At 37.3% G+C, this 18,320-nt stretch overlaps 1 protein-coding gene across 5 annotated transcripts in view; it reads right to left on the bottom strand.

The window, feature by feature from the left end:
• NAALADL2 (N-acetylated alpha-linked acidic dipeptidase like 2) overlaps positions 1-18,320 on the bottom strand; it is a 1,374,776-nt gene that overhangs the window by 50,075 nt on the left and 1,306,381 nt on the right. For all 5 annotated transcript variants that reach the window (XM_060171978.1, XM_060171980.1, XM_060171981.1 and 2 more), the window contains one exon: positions 9,931-10,024. In XM_060171978.1, the coding sequence (XP_060027961.1) occupies positions 9,931-10,024 (94 nt within the window). The remainder of the gene's footprint in view (positions 1-9,930; positions 10,025-18,320) is intronic.

Here is an 18,320-nt window from a genome sequence, read left to right as displayed (position 1 = left end):
ACAGGCTAGCCTCCCAAATGTGTGAAGAGGAAAAGGATCATACAAAGAACACCTTTAAAAAACAATCCTTGTACATTTTTGCCTCAACTGAAAAGTCACTATGTGTTTAAAACATTGTAAGAAATATTGAAAAACAAGTTTAGTGGCATACAAAATAACTGATGCTGCCTACTGAGACTACCTTGATATTACTCAAGAGACAACTGAAACACACTTCTAAAGTTCAAGCAGAAACAGCCTTCATCTCAAAGTAAGATAAATGAGTGAGTTGATCTATATATGTATTGATCTATAAGTTCTGGAAAGGAGGCAAAGGAATATACAGGTAAAATTCTATTCTGAAGAAATGCCTCACCCAGTAAGAAATACCAGAAGATGTTTCAACTGTAGGGCTCATACCTGTTATGCACATGGTTTGAGTTCAAGCACTCGTGTCATACTGAGTATGACGATATGTGTGCTCCTCTAGACGCACCGTGGTCTGGCTCCAGAAGTCTATTTTCAGTTGAAATAAAAATGGTGTACAGGAACCTGAGTGGTATAGTATCTGGTAGAGTGCACATGTTACAATGCAAAAAGAGACCAATTCAAGCTCCAAGTCCCCAACTGCAGGAGGGAAGCTTCATAAGTGGTGAAACAGTGCTGTAGATATATTTCTCTTCCTCTCTATCTCGAGATACCCTTCTGTCAATTTCTCTCTCTGTCTCTATCCAAAATAAATGAATACATATAAATAAAATACTTAAATATGGTGTACAAGGCTGTATGTATTTTAAGGATACAGTTTCATACCACTTCAAATGGTGCTTGTTTGTTTTTCTGGGAATATCACACACCACCGGTGTCAGTATCTCTCCACCAAAGTCCACCAGAACCCTTCAGTGCTTGAAACTTCCTCTACCCTCTGCCTTTGACAAACTCCATTCTGCAGTTCAAATTCAAGATTTTGCTTTTTCTTGCCTTTTCCTGTGCCTATTCTTTGACCTGTTATATCCTACAGGTGAGTGAAACCATCTTTTTCTCCTGACTTGTTTTGTTTAACCATATCCTCTCTTGCTGCACCCACAGAAATAGTGCATTCAAAAAAAAAAAAAAACAATTCTTACTGTGTAGTATGAACATTCTCTCTTCAGGGTTTCATAACCCAAGTAGCTGTACATCTGAGTTTATTTCCATTTTTCAATCTGTTGCTATTATGTTGCAGCTGTATTCTTTAAGACCTATTCAATTTCATTTTAAATTAAGAGTGAAATGGACTGGTCATACTCTAAAACTACATTTTTTTTTTATCAAACAAACACAGCGTTTCACTCTAATAGTATTTCACAGAATCTATTCTTATGTGGATAAGCTTATCACAGTTTTAAAGGTGCTAACAATTGCACAATCACAGACTATACTTTACTGATTTATAGTGACAAGAAAACGCATGATTTATGTTCCACATAACACAGTGGTTAAAAGAAAAACAGAACATTATTTTGGGGAAAATGTCTGTTACTTAATGTCATCTTAAAAATATCTTGTGACATCACTAAAGAGAAGAAAAGAAATCGCTGATGTGATTTCAGCCAGGGGACAGAAAAGTCAGTCCTTTATTATCCTACATTTGCTATTCTTTATGCTGCCTCCTTTAGGATGAATCATAATGAGTCATCTCAGTTGCTTACTTAAAGTTGAACAAAAAGAAATCTTAGGCTGAGGAAGAAATGTAGTAATTAAATATTTGACCAAGAGAGATCCAAATAATTTAACAGTATTTTCCACAATGTAAATGCAAAAGATTATTTAGCTTTACATCATCCATCAAGATTGTAGACAATTATATCCTACACGGAAAGCAGAAAAAAAATCTATCTTCAGAGATGCTAAAGTGGCATGCTTAAGAGAATTAGGCTTCACACACACACACACACACACACACACACACACACACACACACACACACCATGATCTAAAGATTGCCCATCCATCTGAAGCTCTAAGTGATCAAGGCAGATAAAAATATAATAAAATTTCCAACATATTGCCTACAATGGATTTTCCTCTAAATATGTGTCTACCTGACAAAGAAATTGAACTAAGAGCCCAATGTTTTGGCCCACAGATGCTGCTATTGTGTTATATTTTCTACCAAAGATCTAGATATTGAATGCTTTAGAAAAGTTAAACAACCTTTGTTGAATGAATCAAAATCATGTCTCCTTTATTTTTCTTTTATTTGACAAGATGTTGTATATTTAGTAGGACATGTGAGTTTAATTATATTTTGGTCAAACTAAGAAACCAAAAAATAAAAAGGCATGAATAAAGGTAATTAACATGAAAGTAAGAGTTCTTTCTTTCTTCCTTACTGATCATTATTTATTTATTGGATAGAGACAGCCAGTGAAGGAGAGAGAAAAATAACTGGTTTGGGAAGACAAATCCTGATAATGAGTGACAATCAGATTTTGTTACAATCAGATCCAGCTTTCTCAGAACCTTTATTGAACTATGTGTGGAGTATCAACAAAAGGAAAATAACTTTCAATAAAGTTACACAGTCAGAATTCATACAAGAATGTAGTAGGGAATAAGAGTAAACTTGTGTTTTTGAATTGTTGGATGGCCAATTTCATCAAATTTCTCAGTTAGTTTGAACAAGGCAGGTAAGCTATGTCTCAGGTAGGTTAGGGCCTGAGAGACAGGTCACTGTTAGGGCACATAACTTGCCATAGCCTAAGAAAGGAAGTTCTATTTTCAATTCATAATTCCCATGGAAATGAATGAATTCCATTGGAAATTAATAGTGTCAGATGAACTACACTGTACTCCATAGGAAAGACCCCAGGAAAGTTTCCTAGTGTACCCCTCCATTTATCTATAGAAAAGCTTAGAGCTGCAATTATTTGTAATTAATTTAAAGATAATATTGTATCATTTGCAACAAAATGGATGGAGCTAGAGGGGATTATGCTAAGTGAAACAAGATGTGAAAGACAACTGCCAGATGTTTTCATTCAGGTGGAATGTAAAACAAACAAACCTGCAAGCCAAATGAGAATAACCATACTGACTCCCACACACTGAAAACCATGGTGGTTAACAAAAAGAACAGGGGAGCAACAGTATTTTGAAGCAAAGGGACTTTGGTGCTGGGTGTGGTGAACTTCACACACACACACACACACACACACACACACACACACACACACACACACGGGTATGAAACTGTACAAATCAAGTTCTATGATTCTGAAAGGCAATGCAAAGTCACTAGAATAAGGCAGATGGAATAACTCACTTAGTGTGTTCCTTTGCCATGTGTGAGACTCAGGTTCAAGCCAAGCCCCCCCCCCCCCACTGCACTGAAGAAAGCTTCAGTGCTATGGTCTCCTTCACTCTCTGCCTTTTTGTCTCTATCTCAAGAAAAACAAACAAACAAACAAACTGAAATAAATAATGCCAAGATTGGAAAGAGAAGAGCTGTCTGGAAGAGTGAAAGGTGTACAAGCGCATAGTACAGACTTAATTTTGCTAACTAGAAATATAATCTTATCCAAAAGAACACACAAGCTACTAGATGAGCCTCAATCATCTGTGATTATAGAAAAGAACCTACGTGACGTCACACTTGAAAATGCAAAAATACAAATCTAACAGGATATTGAGTACTGCCTTAGTGGCATCATCAACTTGGTAAACTATCTTCCTACTTACACAATGAAGAGATTAACACTAATGAATTATCATAGGTAATAAAAACAAGGGGGAAAAAGTCAGATTAAGTCAGTATTGTCAGTGTTTCAAAGAACAGAGAAAAATGCTGCCAACACCTTTTTACATATAGTGAGACAATCAGGAGGTGGCAATATGCCACACAGTCCAAAATGATGTTTCCTGCAGAGTCTGGTATGCATTAAGTAAATGTGCACATAGCCAGACCAGATGAAAATGACTTTTTTCTTTATTTGGTAATTTATGATTTAAAAAAAAAATGATGCTAATTAACATGCAGAACTCTGACAAATTAAAATGGTAAGCACAAAATAAAAGACATCAGAGTTACATAATTATTATTATGAGATGTTGTATACATTTAAAAGGGAATAATGTGAGAAACTCCGAACACAGTAAGGATTATTAATTACTCACACCTCAATTTGATTCCATATTTAAAGGTGTGGTGGTACTTTATTTATCCTTGAGGCCTGCCCCAGCCCCCACAAACCAGTATCACCTCTTGAGAGTACATTTTTCCTTCACATTTATTTGTCACCAATGCATCATTCTTGTACCAGTTTTCTTATCAGTCACTATTTACAATTTATCTCCTTTACCTCATATAAATATTCATTCTTTAACTATTATGTGTTTGGCATTGACCAAATATTAAGAGTCAAGGTCGCTCAGTCAAAATGAGCCTTCAAGAGCCATTCCATAAATCAATGCAAACAAATTATTCACTGCTAAATTATCCTTCTTTCTGGTGCTTGTGAGAATGGTCGGCTGCTACTGTAAACTAGTGTAATAAATAAGCAAGATGGCCGGTTGTCAAGGGGCAAAAATTACATCGCTGAAAATGCAATTGGGTTCCTGAGACCTTCATACTTAAAGTGAAGAGAAACAGTATTTTATAGTTCAGACTTGAAGGTCATTTTTTTTTTACTGTAATTGGGAACTCAAGACTAATCACAAAACAAAAACTATGTGCATCAACAATTAAAACTCGCATTAAGCATTACCATTATATGTTTCATCTAATGTGGTCTATAAGCTCTAGTTAGCTAGTGAAATTATTTAGCAGCGTAACTAAGTTGAAAGCAAGATATTTACTTACTTGTTTATAGGATCTGGCTATTATTCCTATATTAGTACATTGAAGTATTCTGTTTTGACTTAAATAATATGGATAAGGTATAATAGGTACATTAAATCACCTCAATTAAGAAAACATCTAAGTAATATTTGATGATGAGAAGGACAAATGGTTTTGACTCATGATAACTAAAATAAAACGTATAGAGATTTAAATGGAACAAATCATATGAATTTGATCAAATGTTTGCATCCTGGTGATGGAAAATACTTTTCTTCTCTACATTGTTGGGGGTTGTATTAGGTTTCCTTTTGTAGTGTATTTTCACTATGGTTACATCTCAAGTCGGACTTCACCTTTCTGAGTGAAAATGACAGGAGACCCAAGGAGTTTCAGATCAAAAGAAAACAAAATTCAAAACCAACCATGGAACAAAGAAAAGCTCTTTCCCCATAACAGAAGCACTTCAGGTATAACAGCAAGAAGCCAAAATGGTCCTGGCTCATTCAGCTGAGAGCCTTGGATTATACAGAGAGGTTTATTTAGACTTAGCAGGGTCTGGCTTGCACTGGAAATCTGTAGTTTGTTTCTCCTCCCTTCTCTGTACTGCTGTGCCTTTGGATATCACCCTTCAAGACAGGCTGCCTACTCTGCCTATTCAGAGAACATTTTCTCCCCTTCTTGCTTTAACTAATACCTGCCTCTCTCCTAATGACATTTCATCCACTGCAGCCCTCTTAGGAAGTGTCCCCTCTCCCCATTTCCTGTATTTATTTGTTTGTTTATTTAATTACTTATTTTATTTATACTACATCACTGATCAGCTCTGGCTTATGATGGTGTGGGGTTTTTGAAGCTGGGACTTCCTTTACAACCAACCCTAAACCTAGAACAATAATGCAAGTATTCACAGGGCACTATTTATTCTTCAAAGCTTTTAGTTTTAGGTTCTCTTCTATAAAAAAGTACTTGAGTAGAGAGCGAGCTCAGTGGGTAGGGTGAGTACCTCCCTCGCCATGCATGCAGTACAGGTTTGAACCCCAGTACAAAGTGGGGTTACAAAGATACCAGAAGAAACTCTGATGCTGTGGTATCTCTTCTTTACTCTGTCTCTCTACCCAAATCAAAAAGCAGTCCAGTGTGTTAAAATCGTGCATGTGTGAAGTCCAGCTCTGCATACATACAGATTTTAAAGAGTTATCCCTGGCTTATTTTTTAAAATTATTTTATTTACTGGATGGAGAAAGAGAGACATCCAGAGGGAAGGTGCGATAGACAGGGAGAGAGGAAGGAACACCTATAGCCCTACTTCACCACTCCTGAAGCTTTCCCCCTGCAGGTGGGGACGGGGTGGGAGGATTGAACTTGGATCCTTGCACATGGTAAGGTGTACCACCACCTGGCCCCATTCCTGGCTTATCTCCTGGTAATTTCAACATCCTTGTGTGGCCACATTTCACTTGGGCCTCTCTTTTCCTCTAGAGATCCTCTACTATACAGAGAGGGAGGTAGAAGAGAGGGAGAGAAAGAAATAAAGCTCTGTCCTCCACAGAACTCTCCCTCTACTGCTGTCCATGGTGCTTCCATGTGGTACCTGTGCTCAAACATAGAGTTTATACAGGCTAAGATATGCCCCATCCTGGAAGAGCTATCTCCCAGCCCCTAATCACATATTTTTAATACCAATTCACTAAAAATAAATTTGGTTGTGCTCACCAATAACTTCCAAACTGCTAAATTCAGTATTGCTAGCAACAATGTCATAATGCAAAGCACTGACATCTTTGGAGTAATTAAATTATTCAAAATTCATAAATACAGCATTTTAACAATCTAACTCCTATTCCCCACTGTCTTACCAGCAGCAGTCAAATAGCTGATTACTCCCTTCATTTCAAGAGATTTTATTCGTTTGGCTTCAGGAAATCAGTCACCTTTTTCTACTGTTCTTTGGCTATACTATTTTAGTAGCCTTTGTTTCTACCTCTTTGCCCAATTTCTACTTGTAGAACAGAAATTGTAGATCTCAGAAATTTTAGATCTTCTGTTTCCTTTATGCTAATCTCTTAAAATTTCATCTGGGACAAAATTTTATTTCTTTATTTGCTTATTTTATCAGAGCACTGCTCTGCTCTGGCTGATGGTGGTGCTGGGGATTGAACCTGGGACACTGAAACCTCAGGCTGGAAAGTCTTTTGCAGAACCCTTATGAGACGTTCCCTTTCTCCCCTCCATTTTAATTAATTAATTTTTCCTCAAGGGTTACCACTTGGACTCAGTGTCTGCGCAAAGGCTTCATCATTCCTGGTGGTCATTTTCTCTTCTTATAGAGACAGAGAAAGGGAGAGAGAAAGAGAAATGTCAGCGTCAGTATTTCATCATTCCTGGTGCTCCCCCTTTGGGGGCTAGAGCCTGGATCCAGGAATATGGGAGTAAGTTTCTAATTTTATATCCTAATATCTCTCTGCTGGCTGTGAATACACTTATAGTTAGTTGTGCCATTTGAAGGATACACGTTTCTTCCCAAGCGTTTTATTAACAGGAATTCCTTTGAGCATAACAGTAATTTAATATTATTTGGCATGCAAGCACTTTTGTTTAGTCCTGTAGGCATGTTTCTTAAAAAAGTGTTCTGATTTTAATTTAGTCATTGTTTTTGACTGTTATGTTTTAGTCACAGAAAATGGCTCAGGTATGTAGTGGATGCTCAATAAATATGCTAAATAGTGAATGAATGAATTCAGGGGACTCTGTAACCCCCTGGGGAATTTTCACAAGCTTTTCTAGTATGTGTGTAATTTTTCTAGGGCAATCTCTTACCCCATATTCAGATGTTGAAAGGGATCCCTACCTACCCACAAGGTAACAGAGTATTTATAGCAATGATGTGTTAAGATTCTTATTGTCCTTTCAAAATGCCCATTATTCATAAAATTGTCACATGGTAGTTACAATGTTAAAATTCTATATTTATAGTTTTAAATAATTTATTCAAAAATGGAAGAGCTTTGCATTATGATATTGTTGCTAACAGTTTTGCTTTTATTGGCTTTGTGTAGTTGATAACTTCATTTTTTCTTTATTTCAGAGGTAGTATATACCTATTACAGATAATAGGTATAAGTCTCAGTAAAGCAACTTGTAATACACTCCTAATTCTGTCATGTAATGTAATTTGCAGCATATTCGTTGAGGCTCCTTTCTATGAACGGCAGGGTTTTATTTTCTAGGTGGATAAATATTTATATAATGTAAATGAAAATCTTCAGTTAGTCTCTGAAAATTTCTTATGCAACTTTTAATTATAAAATGCAGTACCAACTGTATTTCCAGAGTAGAAAAAATGAGAAGTAAAGAAAATTCAAAATAGATCACATAAAACATAACAAGTAAAATCACTGCTTAAAGGAAATAACTGCAGGCCAGCAAAATAGCTCACTTGAATGATCCAGTTAGAACATGGCCCCATATCACACTGAAGCAAACTTCAGTGCTGTGTTCTCTTTCAACTCTCTCTGCCTCTCTGACTTTGTCTGAAAATGTTGACCCAGGTCAGTGAAGTCCCAGAGGTCAACAGTAGTGATGATGATGATAATGATGATGTTGATGGAAAGAGAAATAACTACAGAAAAACAATCTTTATTAGTCACAGAAATGTTTAGTCCTTTATGTGCAATAGCTCTGCTATCATTTTGCAAAGTGTCATGTACTCACTTGCTCAGTTTCTAAGACTCACTGTTTCAGTAGCAGCTAATTAGAAAGCAAATGAACTCTTTACCAGTAGCTGCACAACAACAGTGAGGCAGAAACTTGGCAAAAGTAGGAAAAATCAAGACTCTGATTTATCCTGCCAAGAACACAGCATTATGAAGCCATTTAGTATGGGAGCAAATAGCTTTACCCAGCTCAACTGTTCCCAAGGTCATGGTTTTACATCCACTATATTCAAGTCATAGGCAACATTGATGGAGAGAAATTATGCTGTAGTATTCTCTGAGTGAAGACACAATACAAGGGGTCAGGATGCTGGTACATAGGTAAGTGCCTTATATCATTTGATCTCTGGCATCGCATAAGATACAGTAGTGATTTGCTTTCTCCCTTTCTCTCTCTCTAATAATAATAAAGTTAAATAATCAGGTGATACCAAAAAAAAAGCTTTAAATTTTCAGGTACAGAAGTATTAGGCTCTTCTGAGGAATTAATTCACTGTCCAAGGATTATAGATAAATACTCACAGTGAGATGTGTGCCTTTGATAGTTAGATGTGTGACTCAACAAGGAGGAGGGAACATTCTGGAATTATAATACTGCTCTTTATATAAGTTCAGTGAAGACAAATTGGAAGCCTAATTGAAAAATTTGCATATATATAAAAGGGGAGTGGAGATAATAGTGAGGCTGCTGAAAGAAAGAAATTCAGACATGAAGGGATTGAAGAACAGAATATAGAGTTCCTTCTCTGCTGTTCTTTATATAGAATGATACAGCACTTTAGTGAAATGTGATATGTTCAATTTCTTTTTTGGTTTTTATTTAAGTTTTCTTATACTTGATAGGACAGAGAGAAATTGAGAGGGCAGAGGGAAATAGACAAAGAGGAAAGAGAAACACCTGCAGCAATGCCTTGCTGTTTGTAAAGCTTATCTCCTGTAGATGGGGACAGAGAACTTGAACCTGGCTCCCTGTACATGGCAGGGATCCTTTTTTTTTTTTTCTTTTTCTTTACAGAAATGTTTTACCAGGCAGTAACTGCACTCTACCCTTGTGTGAGCTGAATGATTATCAGGAATAAACTTGAAAAACAGATCTCCGAATGGTACTTTCCCACATGGAACCTGTAAATAGCAGCAGAATCTTGACACCATCAAATCTCCTGGGAAAAAGGAAGTGAAACATTTCCAATCTGATCTGTGCTCTTACATCTACACAGAAGCTTTCCTCATACCAGCTCACCTAGCAGCCAGAATGTTCTCAGCTACTTTCACAAGAATCTTCCCTAAGAAGGAGACACCACATTGCTGTGACTGATAAGACAGCACATGATTTTATCCTTGCCTTGACAGAAATCCATTGAGCCATTTTTTTATTTGTTAAAAAAAAACACTATAAATTCAAGGAAAACTCACCTTTGAGGCTCTTCTGAACTTCTAAAGCTAGATCAAGAGCATTCAAGGGCAGAACTGGTTCATTGGCAATTTGCAAAATCACTTCTCCAGAGAGCTGAAAGAAAAAGAGGAAAGAAAAATGCTAGCATCAAAATTAAGGATGTGGATTTGTTTTGTTAGAAAAGAAACAACAGTCCACAAATGGAGTCATTTATGCCAAATCTCACCAAGACTTAATACCTAGCTGACTTGATGTTTTAGTCTCTTCTAAAGGAAGAATTTGAAGCAACTATTGGAGTTTCCTAGTTAGAACTAGCAATCTGAAGGTCAAGACCTCCTTGCTTTTTGAAAAAGCAATTTAGCTTTGGCTGAAACAATAATTATTTTGTTTTCCTAACAATCTTGGCACCCTTTCTTCCTAGCTATTCAAACCTTCCATTTTATACAGTTTCCTTTTACTTGCTGTATGGAATGCAGCCCAATTTATGAACCATTGAGTAAAGTCAACTAGCTGTTCAAATTTATTTGGATAAATTTTGTTTCTAAACCTTTTTTTTTTCCTATTACCAATGCTCACAGCTTCAGAGCAGCAAAAACATAGAGGGTCAAATATAGTTCTATAAAATCTCTTCCTTTGAAACTTCTTTGCAATCTTACTTTTCTACACAAGAACAAGTCTACTCATTTTTTTTCATGTCTCATTTTAGTATAAAGAAGTAAAATAGGGGGCCACTGGTAGGGCAGCATGTTAAGCATACATGGCAAGCACCAGAGTAATGATCCCAGTTCGAGCCTCCGGCTCCCCACAAGCACAGAAGCAGGTCTGCAGGTGGCTATCTTTCTCTCTCTCTCTCTCTCTCTCTCTCTGTCTTCCCATCCTCTCTTGATTTCTCTCTGCTCCATCCAATAATAATGACAGCAATAATGACAATAACAACAACAACAACAATAAAGAACAAGGGCAACAAGAGGGAAAAATGGCCTCCAAGAGCAGTGGATTCATAGTGCAGTCAGGCACTGAGCCCCAGCAGTAACCCTGGAGGAAAAAAAAAAGCAAAATACTCAGAGGACAGGTGGTGGCACACTTGGTTATACCACACACATTACAGTATGCAAGAACCCAGGTTCAAGCCCCTGGTCCCCACTTGCTGGGGGAAAGCTTCAGAATAATTGGTGAAACAGGGCTACAGATGTCTGTCTCCCCCCCTCTCTATCTTCTCCTTCAATCTCAATTTCTCTCCATCTCTAATAAATAAATAAGTAAAATATAATATTTTCATATATAATATATAAATATGTTTTCTTTTTTAGTTTAAAATCACAGGGAATAACTAACTTCTTTGGAAGAGTTGAGATATTCATGCTATTTATTTATTCTTCATTTGTTTTAGCCAGGGCACTACTCAGCTATAGGTTGGAGATGATGGTCCTAAACCTGGGATGTCTCACACGCCTGTTCTATGAATTGCCACTGTGCAGTCTCCCCACCCTGGAGCTGTAACACTTATGCTTTGAAATCACTGCTTGAAAGGAAAGTTCAGAATGTCGTATTCAACAGAGAGTAACAAACACAATTCAGTCTCTGGTTATTGGACTAAGTAATACTCCAGACAAACTTTATGATCAATTTACTTCAAAAAAATTAATATGAAAAAAATCATTTTTAATTTTTTTTGTCATTGCCCGGACTTCATCACTTCAGGCCAACTTTTTCATATAGAAATAGTGAGACAGGGCTGGGGAGATACCATAATGGTTCTGCAAAAAGACTGGATTCAATCCTCAGCACCACCATAAGCATCAGAGTTGAATAGTGCTCTGGTAAAATTAAAAGAAAAAATAAAATAAAAGAGAAAGAGAGAGAGAGAGAGAGAGAGAGAGAGAGGGAGAGAGAAGGAGGAAAGACAAAGCAGTAAAGCAGTACTGCTTCCCCCAATGCATTTGAGGGTCAGGCTCAAACTTGGGTTGCATATATAGCAAAACAAGTACAATGTGAGCTATTTTGCCAGACCCTGAAAAAATGTTTTAGTACTGGATAAGTCCTGGATAGAACAGAAGTCAGGATGCTATGACTGCAACCAAGGGGAACACTTCCTGATCACTTGCCTGTGGTGGCTAGTAAAGCTTGCATTGTATAGATCCCACAGGACTGCAATAATAAAGTGCTTCTTAATTGATTCTATGCCCACAGCCCATCTCTGAGGAAGCAGCCAGAGATTAAAATCACACCCGGCCTCTTTTTTGATCACCATGAATAGACGTCAAAATCAGTGATAGAAAATAAATCAATGACAAAACAAACAAAAAACTGGAAAATACCCAAATATATCATCATTTGAGATGTAAAGATTTACATTGGTTCAAGCAGACGGATCCTAAGGCATCAATAACTGCAAGAGCATCAGATGGTCCTGAGTGACTGCAAAGGGTTCTGGGATACCCAGCAAGCATGAGTTGGTAGTATGAACATGCCTGTCTGGTTGAGTGCACAGTGGCAAGAGGCTGTGTCAGTGGCAGGTCTTGGGGCCAACTTTGGGTACCTGAGGTATTTTAGGGCATAAGCACACTCCAGAAGCTACAGGGGAAGGTTGCAGGCCCAAAATAGGGTGGGGGTCCATGACAGATGTCCCTGACTACAGTGTATAGGTTCACAATGCAACACTTTTCTGCAGATCCAGTCCATGGTACACAGCTGTAACTGACCCCCCAGTATACAAGCAACCATGGCTGTTGCTGTGGACTAATATGACTGTGTACAAACCTTGGATGTTCAACTAAGAGTACAGACTGAGGACAGGAACTACTCCCTAGAAAGCACCATGTTCCACTCCATTTCAAGTATGCTGTAGTTTTCAACTAAGTGTTTATGTTGGACATAGGAATCTAGTGCTATGTGGGGACAAACATGAGCAAAATATTTTGAGTAGAGAGAGGCACAGACATTTCAGATAAATATGGACAAACAAGTATGTCTGGAATGAAGTTCTTGGTTAGCTAGGAAGTAAGCTTGCATGGGGGACAAGGGGCAGAAGTCAGAATATGGCCATATTTCAGTGATCCTTAGAGAGTCTTTCCCCCTTCCCGTAACTTTCAGTACAGATACAATCAGATAAATTATGGTTGAGTGAGAGTCTTCCTAGAGCAATTCTGTGTTGTCTAGTACCCTTTAGGCAGTAAAGTTCATTTTAAAGTGACCTGATTCTGATTTATGTCACTGTAAAGTGAAAAACTTTTGGATTTAGCAACAAATGCCCTATGGATAACAAATCTCAGAACAGTCAGCCTTGGGCAAGGGGAACTAGGAAATCCCCCAAGATGAACAGAACAAAATGCAGCATCCCAGTTCCTGATTTCAAAGCTATGACATTAGTAGAGGAGAGGCAGCAGGAGTACAGTCCCAAACATATTCAATTTAGTTTTCCAGCAAATGGAGAAAGTGAGAATCTAGCGGCCCCTAGTATTGTGAAAATTATGTTAATAATACTCTCACCTAGAGTACTCTACAAACTCCTTAATTAAATATTTCCTTAACCTAGTTTCCATATATAGTCATAATTATAAAATGACTTATTCAGGATATGTTTCTTTTTTTTAAAATTTTGCATTAGCAATATACAAAATTAAAGATAATAAGGGTATATATGGTTCCACACCAACTCCACCAACCACCAGAGTTCAATTCCCCCTCCTCCAATGATAGCCACCATTGTTCTAGAATATTTTTCTTATGTACCTCGAAATAAAACAAAACTGACCTGAGTGTTCCACTTATATTCTATTCTTGTTTTGTATAAAGCAAACTGATGTCATACAACACTAAGTTCCAAAACCAATGAGTAGGATCAGAAAATAGCACAACTAGTAAGGTGCATGGCAGAGCCAAGGTTTAAGTCCTGAAACCACACATAAAGGTACTATAGCACTGGGGGAGACTCCAGTGCTCCTGTATCTTTCCCTGTGCAGCACTCTCTCTCTCTTTTGTTTTATTTTATTTAAAAAAATTATGTTATTTTGCCTTTTGTTGTCTTTGTTGTTTTTTATTATTGTAATTGATGTTGTCATTGTTGGATAAGACAGAAATGCAGAGAGGAGGGGAAGACAGAGGGGGGGGAGAAAGATGGACACCTGCAGACCTGTATCACCACCTGTGAAGCGACTCCCCTGCAGGTGGGGAGCCGGGGGCTCAAACCAGAATCCTTAGTTGGTCTTTGCACTTAGCGCCACCGGCGCTACCGCCTGACTCCCTTATTTATTTATTTATTTATTTATTTATTTCCTTCAGGGTTCTTGCTGGGGCTCAGTGCCTGCACCACAAATCCACTGCTCCTGGAGGCTACTTAATTTTATTTATGGGTGTTGTGGTTATTATTGTTGTTTTTATTAATGTCATTGTTGTTGGATAGGACAGAGAAAAATGGAGAGAGGAGGGGAAGACAGAGGGGGAGAGAAAGGTAGACACCTACAGATTTGCCTCACTGCTAGTGAAGTGACCCCCTGCAGGTGGGGATCTGGAGGCTCAAACTAGGATCCTTATGCCAATCCTTGTGCTTTGCACCATGTGTGCTTAACCCACTGTACTACCGCCTGATCCCTTCTTTTTGTCTTTCTATAACTTGAAGACAAAGAGATTGAAAAGGCTGGCCCATGGGTGGCAATCCCCTGCATGCTTGTGACCCTGGAGACAATAACAACTCTATTATCTTCTAAACCTTCTTATAAAAGAAAAAAAACACCATTTGAATATAAAAAGTCTCTTAGGAAATGGAAGACCTATTAACCCATACTACTGCCAAGAAGTATTGTGTCAGCCAATACCGCATCATGTAAGCCACTGAGAGAACAAATGCTCCTTCAACTCAAGGCAGTCACCCACAGAAGAGTAGCTTGTGGAACTGGGTCACACAGTCAACTTGGAAAAGAACCCCTGTACTTGTCCATAAATGACTTTAAGGTTTCCTTCTATTGAGAGGTCTTAGTGTTCTGGGCATCTGTGATAGTCAAGTGGAAGTGGAAAAGATGATGGGAAAAAAGCTAATGAATGCCTAAGCTTTCAAAGGCTTCCAGAAGCTTCTTTCCTTCTTAAGCTGTTGCAGATAAAATATTCTTGATGAACTGAGATAGTCTCCAATGAAGTGGACTGAATCCAAATGAATATTGCAAAGGGATTTCAGTGGCATTAAAGAACTCGGAGAACTACGAAAAGAGAAATTCATTGTAATGAGGAGAAAGATTGTGAACTGAGAAAACAAGTGGAGTATCCAGTTGTTTTAAACTAGTATCTTATCATCAATATTTTCTGCCTAGTGGATTTAGCCCAGAGAAAGTATGGGTGAACTTAAACTCCTATGTAATAAACAGTGACAAGCTTTGTGTAGTATAATGTCTAAAATATCACTAGGGGAGAGAGAGAAAGTCTTTTTCACTCAGCACCCTGAGAAACCACTGCTTCAGTCTTCACCATGATCACTTAGTCACCATTTAAGGCTGAGCAAGACTTCTGGGGGAGCCTGGTTTTTTTTGGGGGGGAGGGTAGCACACAATTTCACTACAGAACTGCTGCAGATGAGAGACTATGTGAATAGTGGCCAGATTCCTCAGTCAGAGTAAAGGAAGGATGAAAAAATGGACTGTGTCTCTGTAACAATTTACTTTATTAAAGACTTGAGTTCTTCATTTATTTTCTAAACTTAGGAAAGTAAAGTTTGTCAGTCATGAACTAACTGCCAGCAAGTACTAAGGTGAAAAGAACTAAGAAGATAGTCCCTATTAGTAAAAATCTAGTTAAAAAAAACTTCCTAGTTATTATTCTTCTCTTAGTCTCTGCTCCAGCTGTAAAACCCACCTCCATTCTGCATTCAAACCAAATTTGACCACATAATTGAAATTATCATGGCACTTACTTAGGGTTCACCTGAAACAGAGAGATAAAGTTTGAGTGCAAGCAGTTACTTAAAAGGAGAGGTTGAGCAACTTAAAGAGTGACAAGAAGGGGAGAGCCATCAACTGAAGGTATTTTTATGAATCCAGCCATCACAGTGGGTGACTGGAGCTTAACCGTTCCAGGGAATACTTGAGGGTCAGTATATAACAAGCCCCTCGGAATTTTCTCAGCCAAGAGCATGAGGATCTGGGTACTGATTCTTCACCGCCCAGCAGGTATTGGATGAGAGCTGCTTTATGGCTATGTTAAACCTTTACACCTCTGGACTATGGTGCACACACAGCTTTCTGTGGTTATATAAAGCTCCAGGCAGAGATGGAAATATGTCACTAAAATAGAATATTTACTTTCTGTTTTTATACTACAAAAGTAACAAGCAGATATAAACTCCTGAAAACTATCTTTTCTTACAGTAAAGAATACCACCCATCTATTATTAAAAAAATAAGGGAGGCAATAGTATATCTACAAATTAACTTGGAAATAATTAAACCAGGTGGGGTTTTTTTTTTGTTTTGTATCATTTTGCATTTTTAAATGCATATAATCATAGTGTTCACTTTGAAACACAATCGTATCTACTTGTCTTAGGGGCCAAAGTATACTATTCAATAATGTTTTCAATTGCATGGGGAAAAGGTATTTTAAGATACCAACTTCTCTCTTATGCCATAATTAGTAGCAATTTGCATTGCTTTGTATGTGCTGACTGATAAATTAGAAATTAAGTATCTTTATTATGTTCCACTAGTAATTAATTTCAACATAAAGCTAATAATAAAAGCAACATCAGATGCCAACATGTAGAAGCTTTAGTCATGTGCCAGGCATTATTCTCAATTCTAACATGAATGAGCTCATTTAATTCATACAGAAGCATCCTTATACTTTGCAGATGAGCAAACAGAAGCACTGCTTAGTTGAGTTGCTTCCTCATGGTCACTTAAATAGAACATGGTACTTCTGAGATTTGACTCCAAGTTTGCAGACTGAAGAATCTGGATTCTTACACTAAGTTCTTATAGTTACAGAATTCTTATGCTAAACTTCATTTCCTTTTTTTCTGAAAGTCCTCTCCACATTTAAACAAATCAGTAAGTATTAAGTCATAGAGACAAAATTTACCAAATCTGAAAAGGTTTGTAAGGAATAATCAATGGATGATTACATCTTTCAGGCAAATTTAAAATATCAAATGGTCCACTCATGAATTATGACTTTAGATACCTGACGAGGTGCATTTTTTTTCACATCTGTAGTTCTTGTTTTCCCAAATCCAGAAAATGAACGCAGAAATTTATGGAGTAAAGTAATTCTCTAAGAGGCTTTAAATGATTACATTATTCCTCTCTCTCTCTCTCTTTTGCAATAAACAATATTGACTAAATAGATATGAAACACAACTGAAAAAAAACTAGAGAAACAAACTGAGAGGGTCAGTCTATAATTAAGTTTGTAAGGTTATTTATTTATCTATCTTAGTAGACTGTAATAGCTAATTACTGTTCTAGATTTAGGGTCTTATATAAAGTTATAGTTAAATAGGGGAAAAAACATGAACAACTACCAAACGTTTTCATTGGTCAAACCCATCCATATTTATGCTGCTAATGGCAAGACCACTATTACATAAACACTAGGCATTGTCTATATATTAGAAACTGTCTTAATTGCTAGAGATTTCTTGATGTTCTTCACTGAAAGGAGACAGATATTGACTATAATTATTAAATAATTAAACTGTACACCATGCTACATGAAATCATGTAAAAGTCATAATGTATCTGTGAAGAGGAGGAAGGACTTCCTTGAGAAACTTTTCCCAGGCCTTCTTCTGGGTTCTGTATCACAGAGCATAAATTAACCCACATTTGGTGAAAAGCACCCAATCCTTTACATCAGTATATATACACATGTTGTTTAATAGGGTTTTATGCATATTTTAACAATAATACAATGTAAATATTAAAATATTTTTACTGATTTTCTTACATATATTTCACAGTGCTTTTTTTAAGGGAAAATTCATGTTTTTGAAGAAGCTCCCCCCACTTACACAGTCACAACAGATATCAAATTCTTTGTGGCTCTACTCTCTTTCTTTCTTTCTTTCTTTCTTTCTTTATTTTCTTTCTTTCTTTTTCTTTCTTTCTTTCTTTCTTTCTTCCTATCTATCTATCTATCTATCTTTTTTTAAAGCTTTTTAAAAAATATTTATTTTATTTATTTATTTATTCCCTTTGTTGCCCTTGTTGTTTTATTGTTGTAGTTATTATTGTTGTTGTTGTTGGATAGGACAGAGAGAAATGGAGAGAGGAGGGGAAGACAGAGAGGAGGAGAGAAAGACAGACACCTGCAGACCTGCTTCACCGCCTGTGAAGTGACTCCCCTGCAGGTGGGGAGCCGGGGTTCGAACCGGGATCCTTATGCCGGTCCTTGTGCTTTGCGCCACCTGCACTTAACCCACTGT

Source organism: Erinaceus europaeus, chromosome 14, assembly GCF_950295315.1.
Source record: "Erinaceus europaeus chromosome 14, mEriEur2.1, whole genome shotgun sequence".
NCBI classification, from domain to species: domain Eukaryota; kingdom Metazoa; phylum Chordata; class Mammalia; order Eulipotyphla; family Erinaceidae; genus Erinaceus; species Erinaceus europaeus.
Note: the sequence above shows the minus strand (reverse complement) of the source record. Positions and strands in the feature narration are given on the sequence as shown.